Source organism: Chelmon rostratus, chromosome 10, assembly GCF_017976325.1.
Source record: "Chelmon rostratus isolate fCheRos1 chromosome 10, fCheRos1.pri, whole genome shotgun sequence".
Classification (NCBI taxonomy): domain Eukaryota; kingdom Metazoa; phylum Chordata; class Actinopteri; order Chaetodontiformes; family Chaetodontidae; genus Chelmon; species Chelmon rostratus.
In genome coordinates this window covers 23,609,168-23,634,835 of record NC_055667.1, presented here as the reverse complement: position 1 = coordinate 23,634,835, position 25,668 = coordinate 23,609,168, and the positions used below count along the sequence as shown (strand labels likewise).

At 47.7% G+C, this 25,668-nt stretch overlaps 1 protein-coding gene across 1 annotated transcript in view; it reads right to left on the bottom strand.

Moving 5' to 3' along the window:
• Window positions 1–25,668, bottom strand: part of plxna2 (plexin A2) — a 137,017-nt gene that overhangs the window by 11,987 nt on the left and 99,362 nt on the right. Inside the window, exons 16-25 of the mRNA XM_041946804.1 lie at window positions 25,416–25,509; window positions 17,689–17,928; window positions 17,126–17,269; window positions 16,381–16,615; window positions 14,357–14,499; window positions 12,806–13,074; window positions 4,445–4,511; window positions 4,080–4,226; window positions 3,307–3,466; window positions 1,674–1,777 (exon numbers count right to left, since the gene is read on the bottom strand). Of these exons, the coding sequence (XP_041802738.1) occupies window positions 1,674–1,777; window positions 3,307–3,466; window positions 4,080–4,226; window positions 4,445–4,511; window positions 12,806–13,074; window positions 14,357–14,499; window positions 16,381–16,615; window positions 17,126–17,269; window positions 17,689–17,928; window positions 25,416–25,509 (1,603 nt within the window). The remainder of the gene's footprint in view (window positions 1–1,673; window positions 1,778–3,306; window positions 3,467–4,079; window positions 4,227–4,444; window positions 4,512–12,805; window positions 13,075–14,356; window positions 14,500–16,380; window positions 16,616–17,125; window positions 17,270–17,688; window positions 17,929–25,415; window positions 25,510–25,668) is intronic.

Genomic DNA, 25,668 nt, shown 5'->3' with positions numbered 1-25,668 from the left:
CACTCTGGGGCCTAATGAGCTGTGCTCCCTTGTTGCGATAGGCAGCCAGATGTGCTGTCGCAGCTGCCAGTGCAGCGGCACGGCGTGTGACGCAAACGCACACGAGCTCACGGGCAGGGGTCATCGCCAGCTCATCAAAACAGCAACGATGCACAAGTGAGCATGTTGTTCCATCTTACTGTGCCCTATTCCTTCATGCCCCTTCTCTTCCTCCCTCTCTTCCTCTCCTTCCCCACGCTGCCCCGCCGGCATCTCCTCTGAAGCTGCACGGCGTCGGCTGTTACACTCCGCGCGGGGACTCTTAGATCAGTGATCAATAGCGGTCCTCAGATCTGCAATTGAGCCAGCGAATGAGTGAAGCGACCACACGCGTGTTACCGCGTGGCCCGTAGCGTCTCCCTCGGCTAACGACGGCAGACAGACTGCGATGCGAAGAATTGCAAAAGACAACAGAGGAGCCCATTATGGTGCGGAGGCAAACATACTGCAGCGCTTCGTCGAGGATTAAAGCACCGCAGAGAGTGGAGAAGAAGAGGTACTCAGACCAGGAGATGAAGAGAGGGAGAGAGGAGGAAATAAAAGCAAAGAATGCTCACTGTCTGTGGGCCAGAGGGGGGAGAAGATGGGAAACGGGTAAGAGAAACGCAAACAAGACAAAAATGCAAAGAGAAAATTTGAAGGCGACGAAGGTGAGGACAGAAAGGAGGATACAAGCTGCATGGTGCCAAGTCCTACGTGAAGGACACTATGATGTGTCTTCTAATGACTCCTGCATCTGTTACATTATTCTGCTTGCTCTGCTGAGGCAGGAGTGTGACCCCCCCAGCGCAAGGGCTTCAGCCTCGCCAGACCTCGTCCCCATTTTCTGCTCCTGGATGGAGCTCCAGCCCCAGCCTCTGCTCCTGACCAGGTAGCCCAGAATCGAGCCTTTAAGCAGATGGTCCCCCCAGGCTGACTAATGAGAGCTGGTGTCACCGCGAAAGATTCATGACCTGCGGAGATCCTTCGCAGTCTGCCTCGCCCTGTCCTTCTATCCCTCTTTGTTACTTCTCTCTTCGTCTCTTTTTTTTTTTTTTTTGCATTTACAACTTCAACAGCCATACATTCTCCTGAAAGAAGCACAACTCCTCTTGTTCTCAATTTTCCTCCTCTTCAGCTCTCCGCTTTCCTCTATGTTAAACAGGGTGCAACAGGTGAGCGTGCACGGGCCCTAAAAATTGCAGGGTGTGAATCAAGGTTCCGCATGTGAAGAGACAGAAGCAGGCAATCACAGCGGGACTAATTGTCGCCGGCACAGGAGTCAACGGGGCAGAGCGAGAGGGAGAAAGAGAGGCGCCGTCCTCCCGACTGGAGCGGCTTCATCACTCCGGGGAGGAGGGAGAAGTGCCGGCTGAGATGCTGAGGGTTCATCTCGACTGCCACCTGTACAGTAATTGTCCTCTATTCTGTCAGCTGGATTACACCAGGCAAGGGCATGCAAATGAGGAGCTGAAAATTGGCTGCCTAAAAGTCAAGAGCAGGAAACATCAAAGTTTGGCAAGGTATGTGGTGCGATTTCCATAACAAAAGCCAGAGCAGGAATTGAGCTGAAATGAGCCCTCTCCTGATAAAAAGGGTGAAGTTTGAGAGTTAATTAAGGAAAACATGACACTAAAGCCTTTGTGTATATTTACCTGGTAGTGCATGAGAGTGTTGAGTCTCTTCCAGTCATTTTCTATCTTGGTGGTGATGTCTTCATCCTGCAGCACCACGCGAGCCATTCGCCCCTGCCGCCACTCTGAGGACACGGACGTCACATGAATTACACACAGGCGCCTATGCAAACTATACATCACAGCGAGCCACAGAGAGTGTCGTTTGTCTTGGTTTCAGGGAGGTTTGGTGTCGTGTGTGTAATATATACATATGATAAAAGCCCGTGTGTTCAAGGAGCACATCTGCTTTGAATTAACGTGACGGTAAAGCGTAATACTTTGCCTTGTGATTTATGCGATGCCTTCAGAGCTTCCTTGCAGGGCAACTGTGAACTGTGCCAAAATAACCACGGCTTCCTTACGACACAAAGCAAACTCTTAAAACACCTCTTTTCAAAGCTCATTTGTCTTTCAGTCAGCGGAGCATCAACCTACGTGACTCCCAAAGAGAGCTCTCTTCACACATTACCCAAATGAGTAGATACCAGCCGCCGGCGTTCTTGTGCGGCTCGCCGCATGTGTACTCCCTCTCACAGACTTGGATTGACATGCATCTTAATTAAACATTACACACGAACAATTTCAGGATGTATACGCAGGCAGGCCGCGCGCTTTAATTGGTACTTGTGTCGTGGAAACGGTGCCCCATTAGCATACGCGGCAGTCGGCCCGTCGGGGTCAGAGAGAAGAGAAAGGTAGAGCTGGATGAAAAAGTGAGCTATGAGAAAATCACGTCTTTTCTAAAGACAAAAAAGGAGGCAGGGGAAACAGGTGGGGGCCGTAGGCGGTGCTGGTGGAGGGCAGTGGCTGACAGCTCGTTGTGGGGTAATGAAATGATAATAAGGGTGTTGACGGGGAAGTGGACAGCCATTGTGGCTCTCATGCTGGCAGTGATCATTGATTTTCTCCTCTGTTGACTGGGTTTTATTACTCTGTGCCTGTGCCAGGTGACCACATGATACCCCTGCCTAACCTACGCTCCACAGGAAAAAAAAAACAGGCGACACACAGAGAAAAATGCACAGACTCAATTATTTTCAGCGCGTCAGTGAAAGGGTGAGATCTGGACAGACGCGAGCGAGAGAGGGGACAGCGGATGGACATTGTGACGGATGACGCGCTGATTGGCGGCGAGTTGAGCGGGGCTTTTGTTCTCTCCGCCCGTGCGAAGCAAGAGAAAACGGGAGGGCGGGAGAAATGGGAGGCAATATACGGGCATGCGGGGATGGAAGCGGCAGACTGCGTGGGAGTGGAGCCCGGCGTGAGGCTGGCGAGCCCGTCTGTCAGCTCTTACCTGGGTCAGCCAGACAGCCGCGTCACAGACGCAAACACACACACACACAAAGGCATGCGCACTTCTCCATCTACTGTGTCTTATTGGCAGTACCGGGCAGCGAAAGCAGCCAGACGGAGGGATGCACCGCGCACTGTCAGTCAGTTTGATAGAAGGCCTGGCACCAGCGCACTGCGGCTGGCTGGCTGGGCTGCTGGAACACAGCTTTTATCACACTAATGCACTGATAATCTAGGTTTTCTCTCACTGATACTTTAATCTGTGGGTGTGAAGGACTTTACACCTGCCAACTGCATCTGCGGTTATGTGTGTACATACCGAGGTCCATGTCGACTGCACGTGGCCGCTGGGAATAGGGCATGTTCTTGTAAACAGCGTCTAGTATCTTCTCCTTCACTTGGGTGATGGTGTCGCAGTTCAGCACCTTCACTGGAATCTCTGGGCTGTTTTCATTGTCAGGGTTCACACAGTTCAGGATCTGGATTGCAGAGAACGGGACAGAGAATAAGGAGCAGAGCGAGGCTAGAGGTGTCCTGTTACTGGACTGGACTTGGGTCCAGCTTCAGGCTTTGCCCTCATTAGAGTCTCCTTGGAGCATGGCAGGAGCTTCGAGAAACCATTTCCGCTCTCGCTGGCAACCCAAAATCTAATTTCACACCTTCGGCGGGACACCAATTTCCAGCTCTGCCGGGGTATTAGCACGTAATGAGCCAAATTCCCAGTCGGAGCAATCAGAGCATTGTCATGTCACATGCTGGCTGTGCGAGTGTGTGTTTCTGTGTCTGCACAAGTTTATGTGTGTGTGCGAGGAAGGGGCTGTTCAGTGTGTTCCAGTCTCCACAGCCACCTACCCTGATGTTGGACCAACACCGGAGCCTGTGGGATCATTAGTTAATTTTCCTCCCATACAGGAAGGAAGACACCCAACACAGCACACACAGCTACATCATCTTAAAAAAGGTTTGTGGTGAAAAAGGAAAAAGTAGAGACTAAAAACCAGCCATTTTTAAGCCTGTGCGTGTGTGGGTTTTCATTCCACCTGTGTGTTTTTCCACGCAAACTTCTCGCGTGTCTCGTTGAGTGTGACGTACCAGGGTTTTGTACTCGATCTGCTGCCGGATGAGCTTGTCTTCGCTCAGGGAGTAGCGGGCCTCTCCAGTGATGGCGTCGATGGGCCCCTTTTCCATCTGCTGCTTGATGGCGCAGTACAGCATGAACAGAGGCTCCCCTGCACACTCCTGCGAACGCACACACACACACACACACATGAGTGAACAGCACCGACACGATAATTCACCAGACTGTAAACACCTACAAGTCCACAGACTGTGAATATCTGATAATGCGCAATCACACGTTCAACTTAGAGACACAATTAATAAGATGCACAGGGTTGATCTATGTTTGTGCTCCCACACAGATGCATGATGTCACATGTGCTGCTTGGTGGACTGACCTTGAGGAATTTGTGAAGTAGGAAGGCGAACCAGTTTGTAAGCATCTTCTCAGCGACCGACTCTGTTCTGAAATCACACGAAACAAAACAGGAAAAAACTAAATTGAGCCTCATTCTTCGCCTCGATCTTCAGAAACCTTTAGATAAGACAAGAGCCCCATAATTCACAGGGCTGCGTGCACGACTTCGGGGGGGTTATCTCGGCATCCTGGGTGTACTGCCTGCAACCCTGGGGTCACAGTGGGGTCACTGCCTGCAACATCCTGGGTGTACTGCCTGCAACGCAGCGGTCACAGTGAGTGAGCACAACAGAGCAGAGCGGAGAGGGGGTATATGGGCGTGCGTGGTGGCTGGCGCGCGTGCACGTGTGATGCCGTGCGCGCGTGCGTGTTCACGTGCGGTTGAGCACAGCGGGACATCGGCAGCTGTGACAAGCCTCAGCTGTTGAGAGAGACGAGCGCTGTCACAGCCAGGTAACGCCTGATCGCAGCCAAAACGATCTCCTCTCCTCTCGTTTCCTCTCTTCCTCCTCCTCCCATAACCACCCCCCCACACACCCCCCGCCTTCTCAGGCAATCGCACATGGAGGTGCAGCTTGCCGCTGGGCTTGATTGGGCATGAAAACGCACAAGTGTGCAACGGCCTCTTGACTATTTCCACCGCAGAGCACACGAGAGGACTGCGTGCACCTCTTTTATAATTCCTGCTCGTATCTTTCTCTGAGTGTCAGACAAACATCCCCCCTCTGCCTCATTAGCACCATCATGGAGCACGAGAGAAACAGAAGTTAGACTTAAAAAAGAAAAAAGACAGACTAGCAAACAGCCAGGTGGGAATGGTTAACAAGCACGAAGCACAGATGAAAGGGTTAGTTCTGTGCAGCTCATGTGGACGAGCACCTGAGGTGAATGGCAACAGCGAGCTCCCGCCTCTTCGTGTGAAAGCGCTCCTGCGTGCAGGCAGAATTAAAACCGCTGCCTGAAAAACACCAAACCAAACCGCTTCGGACTGGAAATGGATTTTTCTACCAGCCAGCTTTCGGCCCACGCCATTATCGCTGTCATTGCTCCCCGCTAGCTCTCACATGGCTGCGACATACACTAATCACAAGTTAAGACGCCGTGGTAAAGTGTCCCATAGACTGTTTGCAAGAGTGTGGCAGCCTGTGATTGTCACACGGCCACAAATGATCCCCAGCTCCGCCGGCTTGTGCACGAGTGTTTCCAATTCATGTGGCGATGCACTGAAAAAAAATAAAATGACCCTCTTAATGTAGCAGGAAATTACTGCGATTACTCTGGTGTGTATGATGGAGGGGCCTTACAGCGCACTGTGCTGAACTGGGGATTAGCCGGAATCGAAGCAGCCAGGTATTAAAAACAAGCTAGAAGGCTTCCGTCTCCTCCGAGCTAAATAGTGCTAGGGATGATTATACCTATTCAGGCTTTGAATGGACCTAAAGGGAGATTATGACTATTATGGAGATAATTGCGTTAAGTCGTGTTTGAGGGCTATAAGCAAGAGTCTGGGACCGTAGCAGTGGTCCCAGAGGGACTGCCTGAACCAGCGGAGGTTGCAACCATTTTAGTCACTGAGACAAGAGAAAGTGTCACTCATTCTCTCCGTCTCATTAAATTGAGACAGAGTGAGACATCCTCTCTCTCGTTCGCTTTCACAGGCAAGCGCAGAACTTTCCTCCAGCTGCAGGACAGCGGTGCAGAGGTCACGTTTGGTATCGAATGATGTACAGCAGTGTTGTGATGTCGCCTCCCACGCCTGGAGGCGATTCCTCTGCGAACGAGACTGCCGGCCAGTCTGCCGGCAGCTCGCTGAGAGGACGGGGGGCTCTGAAGTGCGACGTGCCAGCAGCTGACGGGTTGAGATGTAGATTAGCTCACGAGTGCACGCTTGCGCGCGCATGTGATTCAGGCATATACAAACACACAGGTGTGCATACACAAATGCACATGGAAAGAAAGATGCACGGATAGCATCCACAAGCTGCTCAGCTAAAGAAGGAGCTACTACGCATGCCTGAGGCTGTATTGTCACGCTGAATAAACCTAAATATGTTGTGGGTTTTTTGGACAATACCCCAAATCCCTCTGTGATTGCCCTCCTTCCTCTATGAGAATTCACCTCTCTGTGACCCCCCCCACTTCATGCTTACCATGCGCCCCTCCCAGCTTGTAGGAGACTTGAGTGTGTTAGAAGTTAATGGAACCTATTAAGCATTTTAATAAGCTCAGCAAGTCCCAAAGAAGGAAGTCAAATAAAGCCTTTTTTGTGGGGGCTGTGCTGACTCCCCCTTAATATCTCTCCTTTTGAATGTGGAGACGGGGGTGGGGGGGCACTTTGTTCTCCTCCTTTCCTTCTTGTCCTCCTCCTCATCTGCCTCCCCATCCTTCTTTCTATTAATTGAGTTTCATTAATGAACATCAGGATTTCATTATCCCACATAGTGTTTAAGAGGGGTTTCGCATCCCCCCCATCTCTGGTCTCCTAATGGCAGCGAGGGGGTGGGGTGGGGGGGCTATATTAGCAGGCAGCGGAATGTCTTTCAATGAAACTAATGCCAAACACAATACTCGCTCTCTTAATAACGCTGTACTCCATTGCTCTGCATGGGCGGAAATCTCATTACAAAAATGCTGAGGAGAAAAATAATACAAGATTGAAAAGTCTCAAGGTGATAGAAGCAATGTTCTGTGATTCCATTAAAAGAACATTATTAAGAAGAGAAAGAAAGTGGGTGAAGAGAATGGCTGTGGCAAAAAAAACTTAAGAAGAAGACGGAGAGAATAGAGTTTGATGTGTGAAAGAAGTGGGCGGCTGTGCAAGAACGTTCTGGAGAGGGTCATCGAACGCAAGAGAAGTTTCAGTAATAACGGACAGGCGGAGAGATAGGGGAGTGCAGGCATGAGGATGCTGTCTATCGGAGAGGTTGGCATGGAACGTCTTTCACTAATGTAGCAGAATACAATGCAAACACCGTGAGGTGCAGCGTCGGTTACACTCAGCGCGCCGGAGAGCGAGGAAATCAAACACATTGTCAAAGCTTAGAAATGGCTTTCAAAAAGCTTTTAGGAGAACGCAAGTGTCTGCGAGCTAAAATCTTTCCCTATCAAGACAAAGAAAGCGGAAGGCACCTCAAATCTTAAAAATACCGAAGAGACCAGAGGAAAACACGCCGCCGAAGCAGCACGAGTGCACTCGTCCGACGTGATTCCAGGAACTTAACTGACGGGGGATGTTCTGCTGCATAAAGGCGAGATACTGTACATGCTGTCATTTGTTTTCACCGGACTGGTGTGATGGGTGGTGAAATGGTAGTGCAATAGCTGAGCAGAATAGGAAAGAGAGCTCGTGCCACAGAGCATAATGTATACAAACCGCCCTCTGGCACTCACACACATCCAGCCCACCATCGCCCACAGCCAATGACACGAGCCAACGCCTGCCACATTCGCTGCATTCTCTGTAACTAGCATGCGGTTAACTACTTCCTCAAATAAATGACAATGATTTGTTTTCCATCCTGCTTAATCTGCCAAGAGGCTTTTCATTCTATTATAGACCACTTCAGCCCATTCAACTTTGTTCAGGGACGGGACAGAAATTCAAATGAATGGAAACTGAACGGCATTCAAGAGAAACGGATACACCGTTCATGACCTGCTGTAAGCATATCAGTTGCTACAAAGTTGACAAATGTAGCAGCTAGATGTTGGCAGGCTCTTGAGGGGAAACTGTGGTGATTTTCGAACCAGCTTTGTTTCCTTACGGTGTGGGTAGTACATGCAAACGAACAGCGTTGCCTGCATCCAGAGCTCCCAGCTGATTTGCCAGCTCTGGGGCTAATGTGCGAAATAAGAACGTACGCCCGCCTCCACGGACAATCAGATGGAGAGAGAGGCCATTTTACAAGTGTAATGCTGAAATTAGACGTTTGGGGCTGCTTATATGAGCTAGAAACAGGGTGGTGCATGGAGAAGGAGGAGACCTCCACGGCCGAGAGTCAAGCACCGACAGCCGGTGAGGATGGCGGCACAGAGCTGACCTGACAACTGGTGGTGGTGCTTGAAATGTGCACCAATGGAAGCGCTGCGAATTTTGCCAAGAAACCAAATATTTGCACCTTTCCACGGCACAGACAGCCCAGGCTTAAAGACCGTCTTTCTGTGAACTACTTTTTTGACATAAGTGAAGAAGAGGGATGTTGTTTAAACCAGTAGCCATGTTGTTCCATCTACCTTTAGCCCTGCAAACAAGGTGAGAGAGCTGCATTCCTCATTGCTTTTTATCAAAAAAACTGAAGTTATTATAGTCATATCTATAGTCAGGGCTCTAAAGCTAAGAGTGTAGTGACTGTAGACTGATTTAACGCAATCTAATATTATCATTCCCAATAAAGTATAGATAGTACATCAGCAATTAAACACCCAAATATGAAATAAAAAATGCTATCAGGAGATAATCTGCCCATGTGAGAGGAATACAGACAAAAGTGTGTTGATGAAAGGCGGGCACAGACGCAGCATTAACGTTAATCAGAGAACAAGTTCACATGCAGCATCTTCAACGTGCTGCCTATGTCACTCTGCGAAAGCATTCAGAACGTTTAATTTGCTGAATCAACACGTTCATTAGCTGTTCAGCTGTAACTCCGCTGCTCCTCCACCACTCTTCCACTGCTCTCGTTCTTCCTCTCCCCTGTCCTCCCCTGTCCCTCTGCGCCGTGGCTGGTGGTGGCACGGCACTCCATCACCGGAGCTCACCGCAGGGAGCGGGGCTTAATAATTAAGGGCGCCTTGCTTTGCTGGAGCGACCACATTGTGCAGCTGCTGCGTCCCTCCGCACCACGTGCACACACTCTACCTTTGCTCGCTTATACGCTCTTACACTATAGAGCACACAATGAGTGCAAACTATAAAGACAAACTGCTAAGATGACTCCTTGTATTAAAATACCAAAACCATACCAAAACCATCTTGTGCCTTTAAAGGCCAAGTCTGTTAATATCCTACATGTTTCTGTCCATAAAATCCCATAAAAAGACAAAAACCCAGAACAAATTTACCTTACTAACTTACAAGTGTTGCCTGTAAACTACATGTTCCTTCATTACAGTAAAGTGAGCACAGTCCTTTATTTAGAGCTGACCCCCACATACACTGTCCTGCTGCTGGAAATAGTCACCAAACCTGTCACTAAAAATAGTCTGAAACAAAACTACAGTGAGCAGTTTTGGGAAGTTAAGTCTTTTTAAGACTAAGATACAGATAAACACATACCAAGTGTCAGATGTATGGAATATCCCCAGCCTTATCCTTTAATAAACAACCACTTGGATCCATTTTGCACATTAAACTTTGATCACTACTGCAGGTCACTGAGGGAACGGGAGGGCAACATGCTAAAATGCCACGACAGATGGAGCTATTTTTGCTCCTTCGTCTGCAATGCCTGTGTTGATTGTGGTTTTCTCTTAAAAGGTCGAGCGCGCTAGCTTGTGGACACATTCCCCTCTGGAAGAATTCAATGACAGCTGAGCGAAGCGAGAGGAGCAAAGCTCTCCGCTATGACTCGAGCATGTCTTGGGATGCGCTTTCAACCCGCTGCAAAATAAATGAGAACAGGAAGCGGGTTGGGTGACCTGGAGGTGCGTCCTGTGTGTCGGCTCTCTCCTGCATCCATGTAAACTTGGACCGCGGACTGTAAACTCACGAATAATTTATTTTGAACAACATTCAGAGTGACCCGTACTGCCGGTAATCTACTGGAAGCACACTGGACTCCAGTATACCCAACACAGCCTTATTTACTGCACCAGTACATTCGAACAGTGTATTCTAACACACATGACGTGCACATAGACGCATGTAAACTGATACATTTGGACACCTAAAAAAGCACAGGGGTCTGTTTACATGCTGCTAATTCATTAACACCAGAAAACATACGGGCGCCTCAGCCAACGTAATCATGTCACTATGCTATTATACGTGATAAAGGACTAAGGAGAGCTGTCAGAAAAGACAACTAAACGCGAAAATGGCGACAAAGCACAGCCCGGCAGCCTCTCTCTACGCCCTGCACCAACACAATTACCGCTTCGAGACATGCTCAATTTGACTATCACTGCAGACACGTGTGTATGAGTGTGTGTGTGTGGATGTGTGCGACTCAGCCGGCTTTCTCTAAACAGGCGATGAGGAAGACAACAACAGCAAAGAGCCGTGTCAAATCGATAATCCTTTAAATTCTTCAGAAAAATGGGGAGCGAAATGTAAAAAACTATAGGACGTTTAGCCCTCCAGGCCGCGGCGGCAGGACCCGAGGATTATGTACCACTGTGTTCCTAATGAGAGAGGATAATGAAAACTTAGGGGCGACGTGGGGCCCTGCTGTCATGTGAAATAACAGCTTAATCCAGGCCCATTTGATGCTGCGTCACTTGTGTCCACTTCTCCGTCTTTCAGCCTCTTTCTCTGTTTGCTTCTCTGTCTTTTCTGTCTAGCAGTTATGTAGTCTGACTATTAATGCGGGTTTCTCAAATACGTAGGTGCACTAAGGGAGGGAGGGTGGCGCAGCGGTTAGCGAGGGGGGCTTCTGCTGGCCTGGGCCCTTCTGTGTGCAGGACTCTGAATTAGAGATGCACAGATCCACTCCTGGTACCCACACGGATGCACAGCTCTCTTCTCTCATGTTATTATTGCTGGTGTTATGTGTGAGGTGACACGAGGCTGCAGCAAAGCACACAGCACTACATGTTAAAAGAGCAAAACATACAGAAAAATGCATTAAAATTTAAATGCATTCCAAAGCAATTCCGTTGAACTGCAGGTGAAGCAGGCTGCACGTACAAACTAGTGTGGGAGTGCACATCGCTATGGCAACTCCTTTGCTGTTTTGACAATCTTGGACGAATCAAAATGCACAGCAATGCATTAGCATCTACTATTGACTACTTCACATGAGGTCAAAAGTAGTAAGAGTGCTAAGGCAAACTGACATCTGCTTCAATAAAGCTTTCAATATATTTGAAATAGCAGAACTGTAGAGAAATAAATATCTACACTATCAGAAAATAAGCGAATCACGTCAGTATCAGCTCCCAATTCTGGGAGCGGGAATGCGAGTGTAAATGGTTGTCTGTCTGTGTGAACGGTTGTCTGTCCTGCTGCCCGCCTCTCGCTCAGTGTCAGCTGTTCCACAGCCCTTCAGAGGCTAAGCAGGTATAGATAATGGATGGACAGACACTAAAGGAACACTAACATCCAAAGAAGGTGTTTGGAGGCACAGCAGCTCTCCCTGTATCTGCTTATTAGTTGCGCACAGAGCAGTCCGGCTTTCAGAAGCGCTTTGTATTGTCTGTATCTTTTGAGTCGAACATTGTCAGCCCTTAAACCTGTTTAGAGCCACCGAAGCAACTGAGGACACTTGGGCGAGGAGTTAGCAGGTGTTTAAAGTTTCAGCACATCACCCCAACTCCCCCGGAAAACAATGTACACTGGAGACACAGAGAGGGGGGAAAAAAAAACAGTTAAGTTGAACCGCCTCTGAATGTTTCATAAGGCGCCCGAGCCTGGAGGATAAGCGAGACTGACATTTGCATTGAGGGAGACCAGGGGAGAGACGGAGTGCGAGAGAGGATGCGGAATTATGCATAGAATTCAGAGGTTTCTCATGATGTGAGGAGCGCGTGGCGTTTATGTCAGCATACTGTAGACGTACTGTAGCGCTCATTACAAGCCTCACTCCGCGGAGCGTCTACACGAGAACACGGGCGACAGTCAGAACGCATCCACCCACGAGGGAGAGGGGGAAGAACATACAGCTCTAGATCAATCCCCATTCATCTGTCTATATGCATCAACATCCACCTACAGCCTCGTGCGCCTTTATGCGTTTTTAAATGAGGACAGTGTCTTCAGTATGCGCTTAACTGTCCTCTGGGCACAGGATCACATATGAGCTGCTATACAGTATCCTCTCGACTGAAATTAATCAAATCAAACAACTGAAACGGCGTTGTAGATCATACTGCCTTGCTGAGGATTAAGAGATTTCTTAATCCTCATATCCTTCATCTTCAAATTATACACAAAGACTGTGTATAATAAGTTTGATTCCATTACTTTATGTTAATTCCTTTTTTCCTCTTCTTTTTAATCATTTACACGTCAAAAAAGGAACAATAGCGTCAATATAATTAGTTAAAAACAAGTTTTTCTTTGTCGACTGTTGTCGTGAATTTGTAAATCTTAATTAATACTCTTAAATTTAGTGGCACCAGCTGAGCCAAGTCCTAATATTGCTACCTATCGGCACGTTCGTCTTAACGCGTGCTGTGCTACCTGCGCAGCAGCAGTTTCGGGTGGTTCTTGCTCTCCAGGTTGCGGTCGATGAGGTCCGACAGCAGGTGCTTGAGGACGTCAGTGGCGTACTCCAGTCGCCCTTGCAGGGCCGTCATGATGAGTGAGGCCACGTTGCCGCGGTCCCTCATGGAGAAAGATCGCTGCATTTCCAGCGTTCGGATGAAGGTGAGCAGGAACACCTTGTTGTTGATGAGCTGGCCAAACAGCTTCAGGGCCTTCTCCACGTTCTGCTGGCCGTTCCCTGAAACCTGGACAGAAGAGGGAGGAGAGCGACGGCTGTTAGTGCAAGTTTCCAGCACTAATTTCTATATGAATGTAATAATTTACTAATAATAGTGTAGCAGACTGTCATGCGTTTACTATGTGTTTGTGTTTTTGAGTTGCAGACTTTGCTTTTGACTAAAGAAGCTGCTGCTGCTGGTCACTGCGCTACATCTCTATGTCCCATTAATTTCTTTCTCATTAAACCTGCTCACATCAACAGTGACAAGCTAAGCGCGTTTTCGTAAAGGATTGCGGCTCTTCAACTTTCATCTTGACCTTGTCTCACACGGAATAAAAGATTTTTCCAAAGGCACCAAAAGCCTCACTCATGTTTCACTCCAGGCAGACAGAAGTTCCCACTCATGGTGAGTAACTGAGAAGATCTTAATCAATTATTGACCTGGGTCTGTTAAAAAGCATTGTACCCTGAGTTAGCTGCCATTTCTCTTTCAAATCAAATGTCAAATAACTTGCCAGGGTAAGACAATCCCAAAGTGACAAAACTCTCTTTCTTGGTATTTGAGTACAGGTCATTGTTTCTAAAAGTTTGGATATCCAATCTGGGTTCTTTTCATAGAAAAACCTGTCACACAAAATGTCTATCTTATGCATCTTACTGCACATCGCTGTAATAAGAGGTGACCTCCAGCCTACAGGTCTAGTCTGATCTGAACCAACACCCCTCCACCTAACCAGGCCTGGTAAACCAATCCCATCCTACACAATCTACAAACACGTCCATCCTGATGAATCCCTTTATCCCTGATAGTTTCATCTTCTGGACTCCACCTAAAATAAACTCATTCCCCAGCACCACTCTGGCCCCATGAAGGGGAGCGAAAAGTGTTAACCAGCCAGTTTTTCCCCCCAATGGAGGAACCCACAGTCCTGCCTGAGGATTGGGAATTACTCAGTTCATTACCCCTCATACTGCAGCCACTGGTGGATGAAATAGCCATGTGCTGGGACCCTGTTTTTCATGAGGGAGCTTGCATGTGAGGCGCATATACGTGTGTGCAGGCTGCTCAGCATGACGGGCTATATGTGTGTGAGACCAGAGGGTAGAAAGGATAAGTGGCACACTGGTATCCTTTCCCCCTCGAGCACTTTGCCGCTTATGGAGGTTGCCCTGCAGGGAGAGTGGCGAGGGCAGGCACACTCCGCTGCTTCCTCCCTATCTCACTTTTTGACTTTTTCTTGCCCTTTCCTATCGCACTTGCTGCGCATACGTCTCAGTCATCTTCTTTCCAGCCTCTCTCTCGTTACCTCCAGCTCTCTGAGGACGGGATGATCCTCGATGCCGGGGAAGAGGACCCTCATTGCGTATGTCCTGTAGTCCAGATGGGGGATGCCAGCTCTGTCCAGGTCACTGGTCAGCTCATTGATGTCGGTCTGCAGCTCGGCAAAGGCTGGGAGGGAAGGAGGGCGAGAAGGAGAGACTGGTTGCAGGGAATACTTGAGACATGCAGCATAAGAGTAAAACCATCCTTTAATCCCCGAGGACCAAATATGTGAATCCCTCTCATCTTCACGGTGTTTACCACCGTTATGATGAAGCTGACAGTTAAAGCCCAAGATAGTCTTCATGTCAGAGAAACTCAATATTTCACATCTCTCCCTTAAAAAACACAGCCCTCCCCTTCACACACACACACACACACACACACACCTCCCTTTCTCTCTCATTTTTATCTACCAGCCTGTAAATTGGCTGTAGCTAAGGCCCCAAAGAGCGTGTGTCATCTCAGTGTGAGGCTGCAGGTGAGCACTAGTTAATTGGCTCCATCCTGACTGACTCCTGTTCAGGCCCACGGCTCTGTCGAACTGCTCCGCCGCCCTTGGGGAGGCTCCCTGTTTGCGGCCTATCACAGGAGCAGCAGCAGTCCCCTAACACCGTCCTCAAAACTCCGCTGTGTCCTACGCGTCCTAGCCCTCGCCTCCTGGCCCCTGGCCCCCTGCGACTCCTGGGTTTACACACCTGCACATGGGCTCACAGGCACACAACGAGTGTATATACTCATAAGGAGGAACCCAGGTACCCATCTAAATCCACCCCGCGGGGCAGCGCACTCCTGGCCACTGCTAATGGTTAAAACATTAATCTTATACTTTCCCAAGGCTGCCTGTGTGTGACTGATTCCCCCCGCTCTGTCTACCTGCCCACCTGTCTGTCTGTCTGTCATTTGACCATTCTGGAAGTTTGCTGCAATAGGATGCTTGTTTTGTTTTTTAACTGCATAAAATCACCGTGAGAGCCGATCAGGGGTGGCTGGAGGGGATAAATAATAAGGTCCTCTCTGGCTGATGAAATCCCCTGAACACTGTCAAACATAAACCTCAATTTTACCCTCTCTGTGATTGGCCATAATGACCCCGATGATGACACCAGGGGCCAATCAGCAGTGCTTGTTTGAAGCATTCATACAAAACTCAACATGAAACATGGAGCGCTATTGGTGATCAGCTGTTCGGTCGAGGTCGGCCTGAGGTTATCAGCCGTCCTCCCGCTGGGTAGCAGGTCAAAGGTCAAATGGACTACTGTGCCCTCTCTTGACCCTGAGCCACAAGGGAGGGTTGTGTTTCAAAGCAGCTACGCGCTCAATACTGTAGCAGTGACTCTGACAACTTAGGGATGAAGCGCTTAACGGCATTCATTGTTCACTTTTGCAGGACCGAACACACACACACAACCAGACGCAGGTGTAATGACGCACGCACACACACACACCGCATAAAAAGATAAACGTGGAATTACCCTTCCAGTTAAGACTATAATAAAATGTATTAAGCATAATGTGTTTCTCGCTGGGAGGAGGTTGGGGTTACTCTAATGAAAAACTCTGTATTCATGTGTCGGTGCGAGTGAGTACCCAGCATGCAAACTAGGTGGAACTGCAACGACTCAGTGCATGTAGAGACGGGTCACATGCAGGGTTAACTGACATAATCTATGTGTTGTGGTATATGTTGTTGTGGTGTAAGCAGGATGACTCACTGACCCGGATTTGGAGAAATCTTTACTGCATTATTTAACACACACAGATCTCCAGTTATTTACTTACTGTACAATATGCACAAATACATATTTATGCCTGTTATGTGATTACAGTCTGAACAAGTGAAATGCATTCACTGAGCCCATTTAACTACATGAGTGACAGAGCAGCCTCGAAAATTACTGGCCATAAATGTGATATTCCAAGCAAAGTAGACTCATGCAGTAATCACTCTGCAATTTGAAGTCTAACCGGCTGCACTTGGTCTGCTCACCATAATATTCTAATACTAACCTTCTTTGCACTCCAGGGCGACTCGCGACTCCAGGTTGTCCATTTGCATCTGCAAGCGCTTGAGGGTGAGGTCGTTTTCACGCGACTTTCGCTTGTACGCGATGAGGACGAGGATGACGATGATGAGGAGGAGGCCTCCGCCAGCAGCGATGCTGACGATGGCTGGAAGGGTCAGCAGGCTGTCGGACATGATGTGGACCGCACCAGGAGAGACGTGGAGACCACCCACCTGAACCTGCGCACAGAGACATGAACGCGCGTCAGCTCCGCAAAACTAAAGCACAGAGGGAGGACAGGTCCTTACCTCATGCTTCAACAACATCCAATCACCAGATCTATATCACATGATAACATACACAGCAAGGCATAAGCCAAGTCTCAGAAATCCTGCCAAAACACAGGTAAACAGTGTGTGCTGAAACTGATACAAACACATGCGGCCACCTACAAGCTGACGCTGAGAGGGAAATAGTCCGGGGCTTGCACTCAATAAGCGGCCAGGCAACTAAAAATAATTGCAGTGGATTCTGGCAGAACCTTTTGACAGCTAGAGCACACTCACGCTGCTCTGCCTTTGACCTGTTTCCTTCAGCTGAATGAACAATGATGAGAGCACGAATAATGGAGTTTAGAGGCTTGACTATTATGAAGAAAACCACAAATACGGGTGTAGATAGAGACAGAGCGGGAGAGGAAGTTGGGAAGACAGACAGTAACAAACACACAGGCCATTCGCCATACTGACCATGACTTTGTACTGTCCGGTGAGGTTGGGTGGCTCGCACAGCAGCTGGCTCTCAGACACAGTGACAGAGCAGGGAGTCTCTCCTATCAGCACGGTGTAGTTAAGCTTCGCCCCTCCTGACGCTGGGGGAACCAGGTTTCTGCCCTGTGGGCACGTGGAGATGGAAGGCAGGGTGCGAAATTAAGAGAAGAACTCAAACACATGGCTCAATGAAGATCAGACAGTCTTACAAACCCACAAAAGCCAATATGTCCCCTAAACACACTGTAAATTAGATCCCAAGGTTTGGGCACAGCTGCGGCCAAATATGACCCCATACTGTGATCAAACAAGGCGATGCACTTCACAGTGGCAAGAAGTGGGAACAGCTGCCAATCTGGACAAAAAAAATGTAATATATTCCTCAATTTTTAGTAACATCACATGATGTTGATACCCAGAAAAAGCAGCAATGATTGAGCTAGAAGAGGAGTCTCGCCCAAAAACACTGCAAAATCTGCTGTGAGAGCAGAATAAGTGAACGCTCTGTAGATTTAAATGCACATTGATATATATTCCTGTACCTTCAGAATGATGGGCGAGCCTGGTTTCTGCTCCAGGACGCCGGTGGTGCTGAGGGGCTCAAAGTAAGGGTTTGGGTAGTAGAGGAGGTTGGTGTTGTTGTAGACCAGCAGCGCTTGGACGTTGTTGAAGATGAAGCCAAACTCGTCCGCGTGCTTCACTGTGTCCAAACCCGGAAGGTACTCCGCCATCAGGGAGGGAGCGAAGCAGCTCATACTGGTGGTGTTCAACACTTTACACACCTGGGGAGGATGAATAAAGACAGGAGGAAAAAATGTGTCAGGGAGAAAATCCACTTTTCGAGATGCTACCGGGGATGTGTTGCACTCTGCGCGTCGTGCTACGACAGCCCGAGCAGCCTGAAAAGAAACAAGAGCTGCCATCCAGTCATCTAGGATGATTTTCTCTTCCTCGCCCTCCAAAATAAAACCCATGCAGCACAAAAGTTTGCAGCTGATCTGCTACGAAGCCTCATGTTTGTTATAACCTTAAGTGTGATCTTAACCGAAACACTCTGGCATTAACATGAACCCTGCAGGGAGCTCTGCAGCCTAATAATTGGCCTATAAAATCCTCATTCTTTTCAGAGAAAAGGATTTACTGTCCGTCATTAAATCCATCTTTATTGGAGAGGAAGCCTCCATAAAATCGAGAATAAATTGCCGCTGCTGCTTCACTGAAAAACACTGGAGGACAACAAGCACAAAGGATGGAGGCAACGCTCCTCTACCTCCTCAGGTGGAGGTTGAGCTATGGCTCTTTTATTACTTCTCTCCAGTTTTCCCAGATGAGAGACCTGTCTTCCATCCATCCTCCCCGGCTCAGCTCTAGAGGGAAGGCGAGAGAGGATTGATTGCTGCACAGCACTCTGCTCAGAGAGGTTTTTATCTCCTTTCACTCCCTCCCAGCTCTCTCTCTGGGGAAGAAACTTAATTAGAGGTAAATATCATCAAAGCCGGCGAACGCTAGCAACTACCACGCCTCCTACCTGTTGTCTGCTGCTCGGGAGCAAGCCAGAGGAGATCGATGCAAACTCATTCTGTGTAGGCTACACCAATCGTATTTTGCCAGCGTGGTGCAAGGTGAGTTGCAGGAGTGTGGCTGTAGGGGTGGAAGGAGGGTCTGGCCTCCTTATTTACTTTTCTCTTGGTTACAGAATCTAGAGCAGGCTTGTTTTGCTCAGGGGCCGACAGGAGACCGGCGGCTGGTTAATAAACAAATGCTAATATTTATCAGATAAAATGAATAAAATAAATGAATTCATTTTAGTTGTAAATGCTTTGGTTACATTTGAAAGATTTTATAAAAGCCTGATTCCAAACAAGTTTGGATGTTGTGTAAAACACAAACAGACAAATAGATAGATATTTACTGTTTGACCTCATCAGATTCATTGATTTGTGTAAATATCTGCTTATTCTGAATTTGGTGCAACAACATGTTTCAAACAAGTCGGGACAGGAGCGACAAAAGACTGGGAAAGATGTGGAACACTCCAAAAACACCTGTTTGGGACACCACAGGTAAACAGGTTGCTTGGTAACAGGTGATAGTATCATGATTGGGTAAGAAAGGAGCATCCTGGAAAGGCTCAGTGGTTCACACCGAGGATGGAGCGAGGTTCAACACTGTGTGAACACATGATTGGATAAAGGAGATTAATACATGAGCTCAGGAACACTTCTACGTGTCACACAGCATCCCAGCTTTGTTGGAATTGGGATTGTACGACATTAAATATAGCAGGAACCTCTTCCATCATGCAATCCCTCAAATGTTGGAATGATTCATAAACATAAACCATAAAAATTAACTGCACCTTCCAGGGATGGAATGAATAGCACATTTCAGCCAAATCCAGTGATACTTTACTTATAGCCCGGAAGCCAAATCAGGCCCACGATGGGGTGCCGGGTGGCCCGCAGACCATTTTCTGACTCACAATGAAAATGGACTGATTCACACTGAGATTTTTTTGATTGTTTATACCAATTAGTGAACAGAGGGACAGATACACCAGTTTTGTACAATGGGGGAAATGTGGCTGCTAGTGACAGAGAGACGGTGGATCTGTACGTGACGGCCTTCAGCCTGTGCAGAGTGCAGCAGGAGCAGATGGTGAGCTATGAAGAGGAAGACAATAGTCAGCTGAAGAGGAGCAAAAGTTACGCAGATATGCAGAAATCTGATCCCATACAAGTGCATTTTACACTGAAAGAGCTTAAATATGCTCTTCAGTCTGCCTCTACCAAGTTTGTTTAGTTAATAAGTTAATAAGTAACTTCATTACACAGAATTTCAAGGAAAAATGAGTGACGGTCCTTTTAATGTTTATTCATTTTATCTGATAAATACTCTGATGTTTGTTTATGAACTGGCCCCTGGCGTCCGGTCATTTTGCTAAAGTGGCCCCGGGCGAATCAAGTGGCTTCATTTATCCCATGACACTGGGATGCCTGGCCCTCTGTGCGGCCCTGACTAATTGGTATAAACACACAAAAAAATCGCAGCGTGAATCCATTTATTTTCATGTGAATTAGAAAATGGTCGGCAGGCCACCTGGCACCCTGTTGCAGCAACTTGGGAACAGTGTGTGTGTGACTTTAGGCTGCGACTAACAATTATTTGAATTATCTATTAATTAACATTGTGTGGCTTATTAAATGGCTGCTACAATTTCCAAAAACCAACGGCGACATCTTCCAATGTCCAAAACCTAAAGATTTTCAGTTTGCAATGATTTAAAACAGAGAGAAGCAGCAAATCGTCACATTCTGAGAGGTTAAAACAAGAAGATATTTGGTATTTTTGCAAGAAAAATGACTGTATGTATTTGATTTGATCAAAATACTTGCCGGTCCATTCTCTGTCGATCGGCCAAATTAAGTGACGAATCGCCTCAGCTCTTTGTAGCTGGGAGTCAGCGCTCTTTGCGAAACCCAGGCTCACGGGTGAAAGAAACACGCTTCCGACATCACAACTGTCACAGCTACATGCACTGCAGCGCAGCTCCACCAGTCTGCAGCTGCACCGCAAGGCCCGAGTGCTCCTCAGTAGCTTTGCTTGCTCTTGTGACATATTCACACTTTACAAGCTACAGTAGCAGCGCATGAAAAGAGCCAGAAGATAAGCCCCTTTAAAAATAGATAGCACCAGCAGATAGGACTCCTGACATACTTTCACCAAGTTTAGGTTCTGCGTGTGCATGGGGGCGTCACGCCACTGCGAGCCAGAGGTGACTAACAGGCTCCGAGCGGCATTGTTCTAAAAAGGAAATAAAAGCCGCACAGTACACACTCATAACAAAACATAACGAGTAAAGCAATGTGCAACGTCGGTCAACACTGACTCAATGCTTCGTAGATCAGCTAGTGAATAATTCATTAATGAGTGAATGTTTTCTGTTTGCCATAATGCACATTACAGTAAGAAAAAATAAAAAATCATTCTTCGAGTTTCTTCTACCCACTCATACAGCATGTTCTCCAGAACAGTACATGGGAATTAAAAGGTTTAATGGATAAAAGAGTTCAAGTTAAGTTTGATACGTGCTGCTTTCTTACTGTTGGCATGGTGACATGTTACATAGACAGGCCCAGATGCTCCGGCGGCACCCTCGTGACTGTCACGTTGGAACAGCGAGGCATTTGCAAGTCAACTACGGCTCTGACTACCATCTGCTGCGCCAGAGATGGAGACTGTTTTTTTTTTCCACTCCCCTTACCCTTTTTTTTTTTTTCTTAAATAAATCCTTTCCTTCGCTGAATCCTGTCAGGATAGAAAACCGCTGCTATCATGTATGATGTTTCTCAGGCAGCGAGTGTGACGTGTGGAAATCCAAAGCGATGAGCGGGTAAATAGCGGCGGGTAAATGGGGCATTGTGGGATTTGATAAAGAAAGCTGGGTATTTGGGCTCCTCTGTGCCAATCAGTTGCTGTATTTCAAACACTCTCAATAGATGGATATGAGGCCCCTTTTTTATTAATGTATCCTGCTTAGACTACAAAAGGATCGATAAGAATTGCTGGACTTCTTGACACTAACGCATCACAGTGAAAACAAAATTCTGTATATTGGCGAATATAGAGTAAACCACAGTACATCCAGTCCTTCAGGCCACAAGGAGAGAGAAGCCACACATTGTTCAGCGTTGATAAAGTGAATTGAGGTCAACAGATAGAGAAAATAATTGGAATCTTGGCCTCATCTGTCTTCTTTCTCTAGTGTTGGACAGAGCCAGGGTGTTTTAAGGCAGTAACACTCCATCCCCTCTGGCTGAATACATTACCATGATCTACTGTGCAGCTACAGCCCACTCAGCCATTCAAAGGTCTCTGGCCAGGGAAGTAGCGAGAGAGACAGAGGGAGAGAGTGAGAGAGGAAGCGGGCGATGAGATGGACTGGCTGCGGAGATGTGCGTAGGAGAAAAATGCGAAAGGGTCGCGGAGCCAAAGGTCATCCGAGGGATAACGCTCGATAGCTAGTCATTCGCTGCTCCTGTGCTTTGTTCCTCCTACACTGTGTCTATTTCCCTGCCTGCCTGCCGTTCCAGCCAACTGCTAATACTGGCATTAATTCTAACTTCAGCTCCGTCCATAAATGATCCACATGGTGTTTAAGCTCGAGCAAAGCCAGAGCAGTTTAATTTCCCTCTCAGATGTGCGCCGCGCTGTGGAAAATCATCCGCTGGGTGCCTTGCGACGAGGGTGTGACTAATTTCAAACATCTTCTGCGAGCACGGCCGCGCGCGCTAACAGGTGGCTTTTTTCTTCTTTTAAAGTCCACACAGAGGCTACAAAACAGGGACGTCAAAGAGGGACAGCAGCAGCAGCAGCCCTCCACACCGTGGACACTCATGATGCCACGGTGATTCAATGGGCCACTCGTGATGCTGATGCCGCTGAGGCGTCCGCCGCCGTGAGGCACACGCACGCGGCGCCGAGTGCAAAATCATTACGGACGTGTAAACTGTAAGTCCTGAGTGTCCACTATGATTGCTCATGGTAATGATGTGCGCCTCCAGTGCTCAGTGTAGCGGACAATCAGCCCGATTGGCCCGGACGTGAGTGGCGCGCGCACACACGCCCAACACTTTGCATGATCCGCGGCGGCTGCACGTGCACCTGATGTGCCGAGCCTGACGCTCAGTCCGGGCGTCTTAAGCCTGGCAAATACGGCAGATGAAATCTTTCTGGGACAGGGAAATGTTCTGGAGCTGGAAAATAACCCTTTTAACTTTAATCAAGATTATGATAAATGTTTCAGATGTGAATCCGGTGACAGATGGAGAGCGTTTCACAAAGAAAATTGTCCTTTTTTTCCCCCCTCTGCTGATTTCTTTGTGAATCTGTGCAGGTGACACAAGGGAGGGAGAGAAGAGAAGCAATTTAGAGGGAGACAGGTGATCATTTGAAGGCTGGCTGACAGACAGCAGCTCTTATTGCTATAGGCTGCTCTGCTGTTTGCCTTCCTCCAGTGATAAAAGGGGAAAGGGGAAGAGAAGGGGCAGAAGGGATGAAGGATGGGTAATTGTAACCTTAGCGTTTAATAGAAATTCATTCTCTGTGGCTGTGGGGCCAATCAAGACAGTGACACAGGCTTCTTTTGCGAGGCGCTTGGTGGGGAGTTGGAAGAGACGAGGCAGGGTGGAGATGAACAACTCCCTTTCAAAGCCTTGGAAACTGACAAATCAGACGGCACGGCACCCACACACACGAGTCAAATCCCATTCCACCAGGTCTGCAGCAGCCTCGCACCATGCTTTTTCTCTCCTCTACACGTAAAAGACCACAGACCTGTCTTTAACTTGTAATTAATGGGGCTTCATAATTCACAAAGACCTTTGAGGGAAACTGTGTCCTTCCGTGAGGAAAACACTGAAGCACAGAAAGCCCAGGGCACAGTTCGGATTTTTAGTAAAGGAACATTCACTAAGCAAGTCGGACATTTAAGGCCAATTTTAGAGTCCTACAGTCAGCGAAGGTACGCTGGAGATGCAGAGGGGGGAGGAGGCACGTTGGGACAAATCGGTGCAGAAATCCACAAGTAAGACATGGCATTGAGGACGTTTTTGCGCATGCATGCATGTGCACTAACCTGTCCTCGGATTCTAGGAATGAGGCATGAGATTTATGTGGCTGCAGTATACATGAGAGTGTAATGTGTGTGACTGCTTACAGCATGTGCCAACTGTTTTCTACAGTAAACACATGTATTCAGCATGTGAATGAGTCCTTGTCAAGTTGTTTCGTGTATCTATACATTAAAGCAGTGTTAATGTTCTAATGTTAGCGTAACTGTAAGTGGTTCAGTTAATGTTATTAAGCTAATGTCAGCTAGCTACCTCAAATGCATAACATCTTTTCTAGCATCCTGGGACCCAGCTAAAACTTGGGGTAGTAATAACAGGAAAGATTTAATTCATTGTCAGAGTTAGATTTCAATGGCAGGACTTAACTCTCCGCATCTCCTGCTAAAGCTGATAACATTAGTCTGTAAGCAGATTTTTTAATTGCATATTTTGACATTTTTACAGTACATTTCTTCTTTTCATGTGTGCCGTGCGTCTTTGGCCTATTTTCAGTTGGTTAAATGTCATTTAAGAAGGAAGCAGAAACGACAATAATCATTATTATTAATAATTTAAGTGTGGCTCGTATTTTGGGAACACCTCAATGAACAGTCTAAGTGTAAAAACGGAAAAATATGGAATTGTTGCAGCTAAAACTCTGAGGGCAACATCAAGCCAAGCAATCGACCTGTTCTGAACAGGCCTCTGCACTAGTTTTTACAATCATGTACAGTTTTACCTTTTCTGACATACACAGTAATATATCATGTGACCATTGGAACTGCTTTGTGGTTACGGGGAAAAGGTTGGGAGCTGTTTGTGTTGGAGTATGTGTTTGTGTCGTGTCCACAAACCACTGCTCTTTTACATATTCTCCTCTCAGCCTCCCTCACTCTCTACCCTTCCCGCTCCCCTTTGGTCCTCTCGTCTGATCTCCCCACCTTTCCGCAGACCGCGGAGAGGAAATCCCATCCTCTTAATTAAACAAGGAGCCCCAGGACAGGAGCTCAAATACAATTTGCAACGATTTCCCGCAGCCAAGACTTTGATTATACAAAGGCTCTTTATGCTGACCAAAGACTCCTGACCACAGTTAATCTTCCGCTGAAACCCATTAGGAGACTCCTCGCCGCTGATCATGCACACCTCCAACATTCCCCCCACTGACCCACCCACACCCCTTTTCCAGACTTCCTCAACTTGCTCTATTACTTCAAAATATCTGCATATACAGTAGTTTGAGAACTTTATCTGTCTTTGAACTAGTGAAAACACGACTAGCGTGACAGCGACACACTGCAGGGCTTAGCATTCAGGGGGTGGAGCTGAGATTGAGCCTCCAGAACATTTAGGGTAACCTCTTAACTAAATACAGCACGCAGACCACTCTCAACGCTGGCTGCATCATTCAGATGCTCGTCTGAGAGCTTGAGACGACGAGGGCGACTGGGAAGCGTAGAAAGCTGGAGGAGCTGTTAGGAGAGATAGTACTTTTTTTTTACCCAAGCTAAACATCACTTCGCTTGCTTGCATAGCCGTGTTTGGGAATCAAGCAGGACCTAGTTAGCGTAAATTCTCCAGCATGTGCATGCAGTGAGTGCATTCAGCGAGTACACACTGCACTGGCTCTTGGGTTAAAACAGCATAGTGGTTCTTACATTGACAGACTCCCGGCCGGCGTATTTGACTCGAATCCTGGGCTCCTGAACCACGTCCAGGTTGGTCCCTGTCACCACCAAGGGAGTGTGTCCACTGAGGAAAAACACAGGCAGGCACAATTTATCCCACATGCTTCTCCTCTCATTTTGCAAGTTCTTAAAATTCAAGAGGAGACAGAGAAAATGAAAGACGAAAAGCAAAAGAAAGAGGAGGATGAATGAAGTAAAGGACAAAAGAAACAAAGCAGCACAA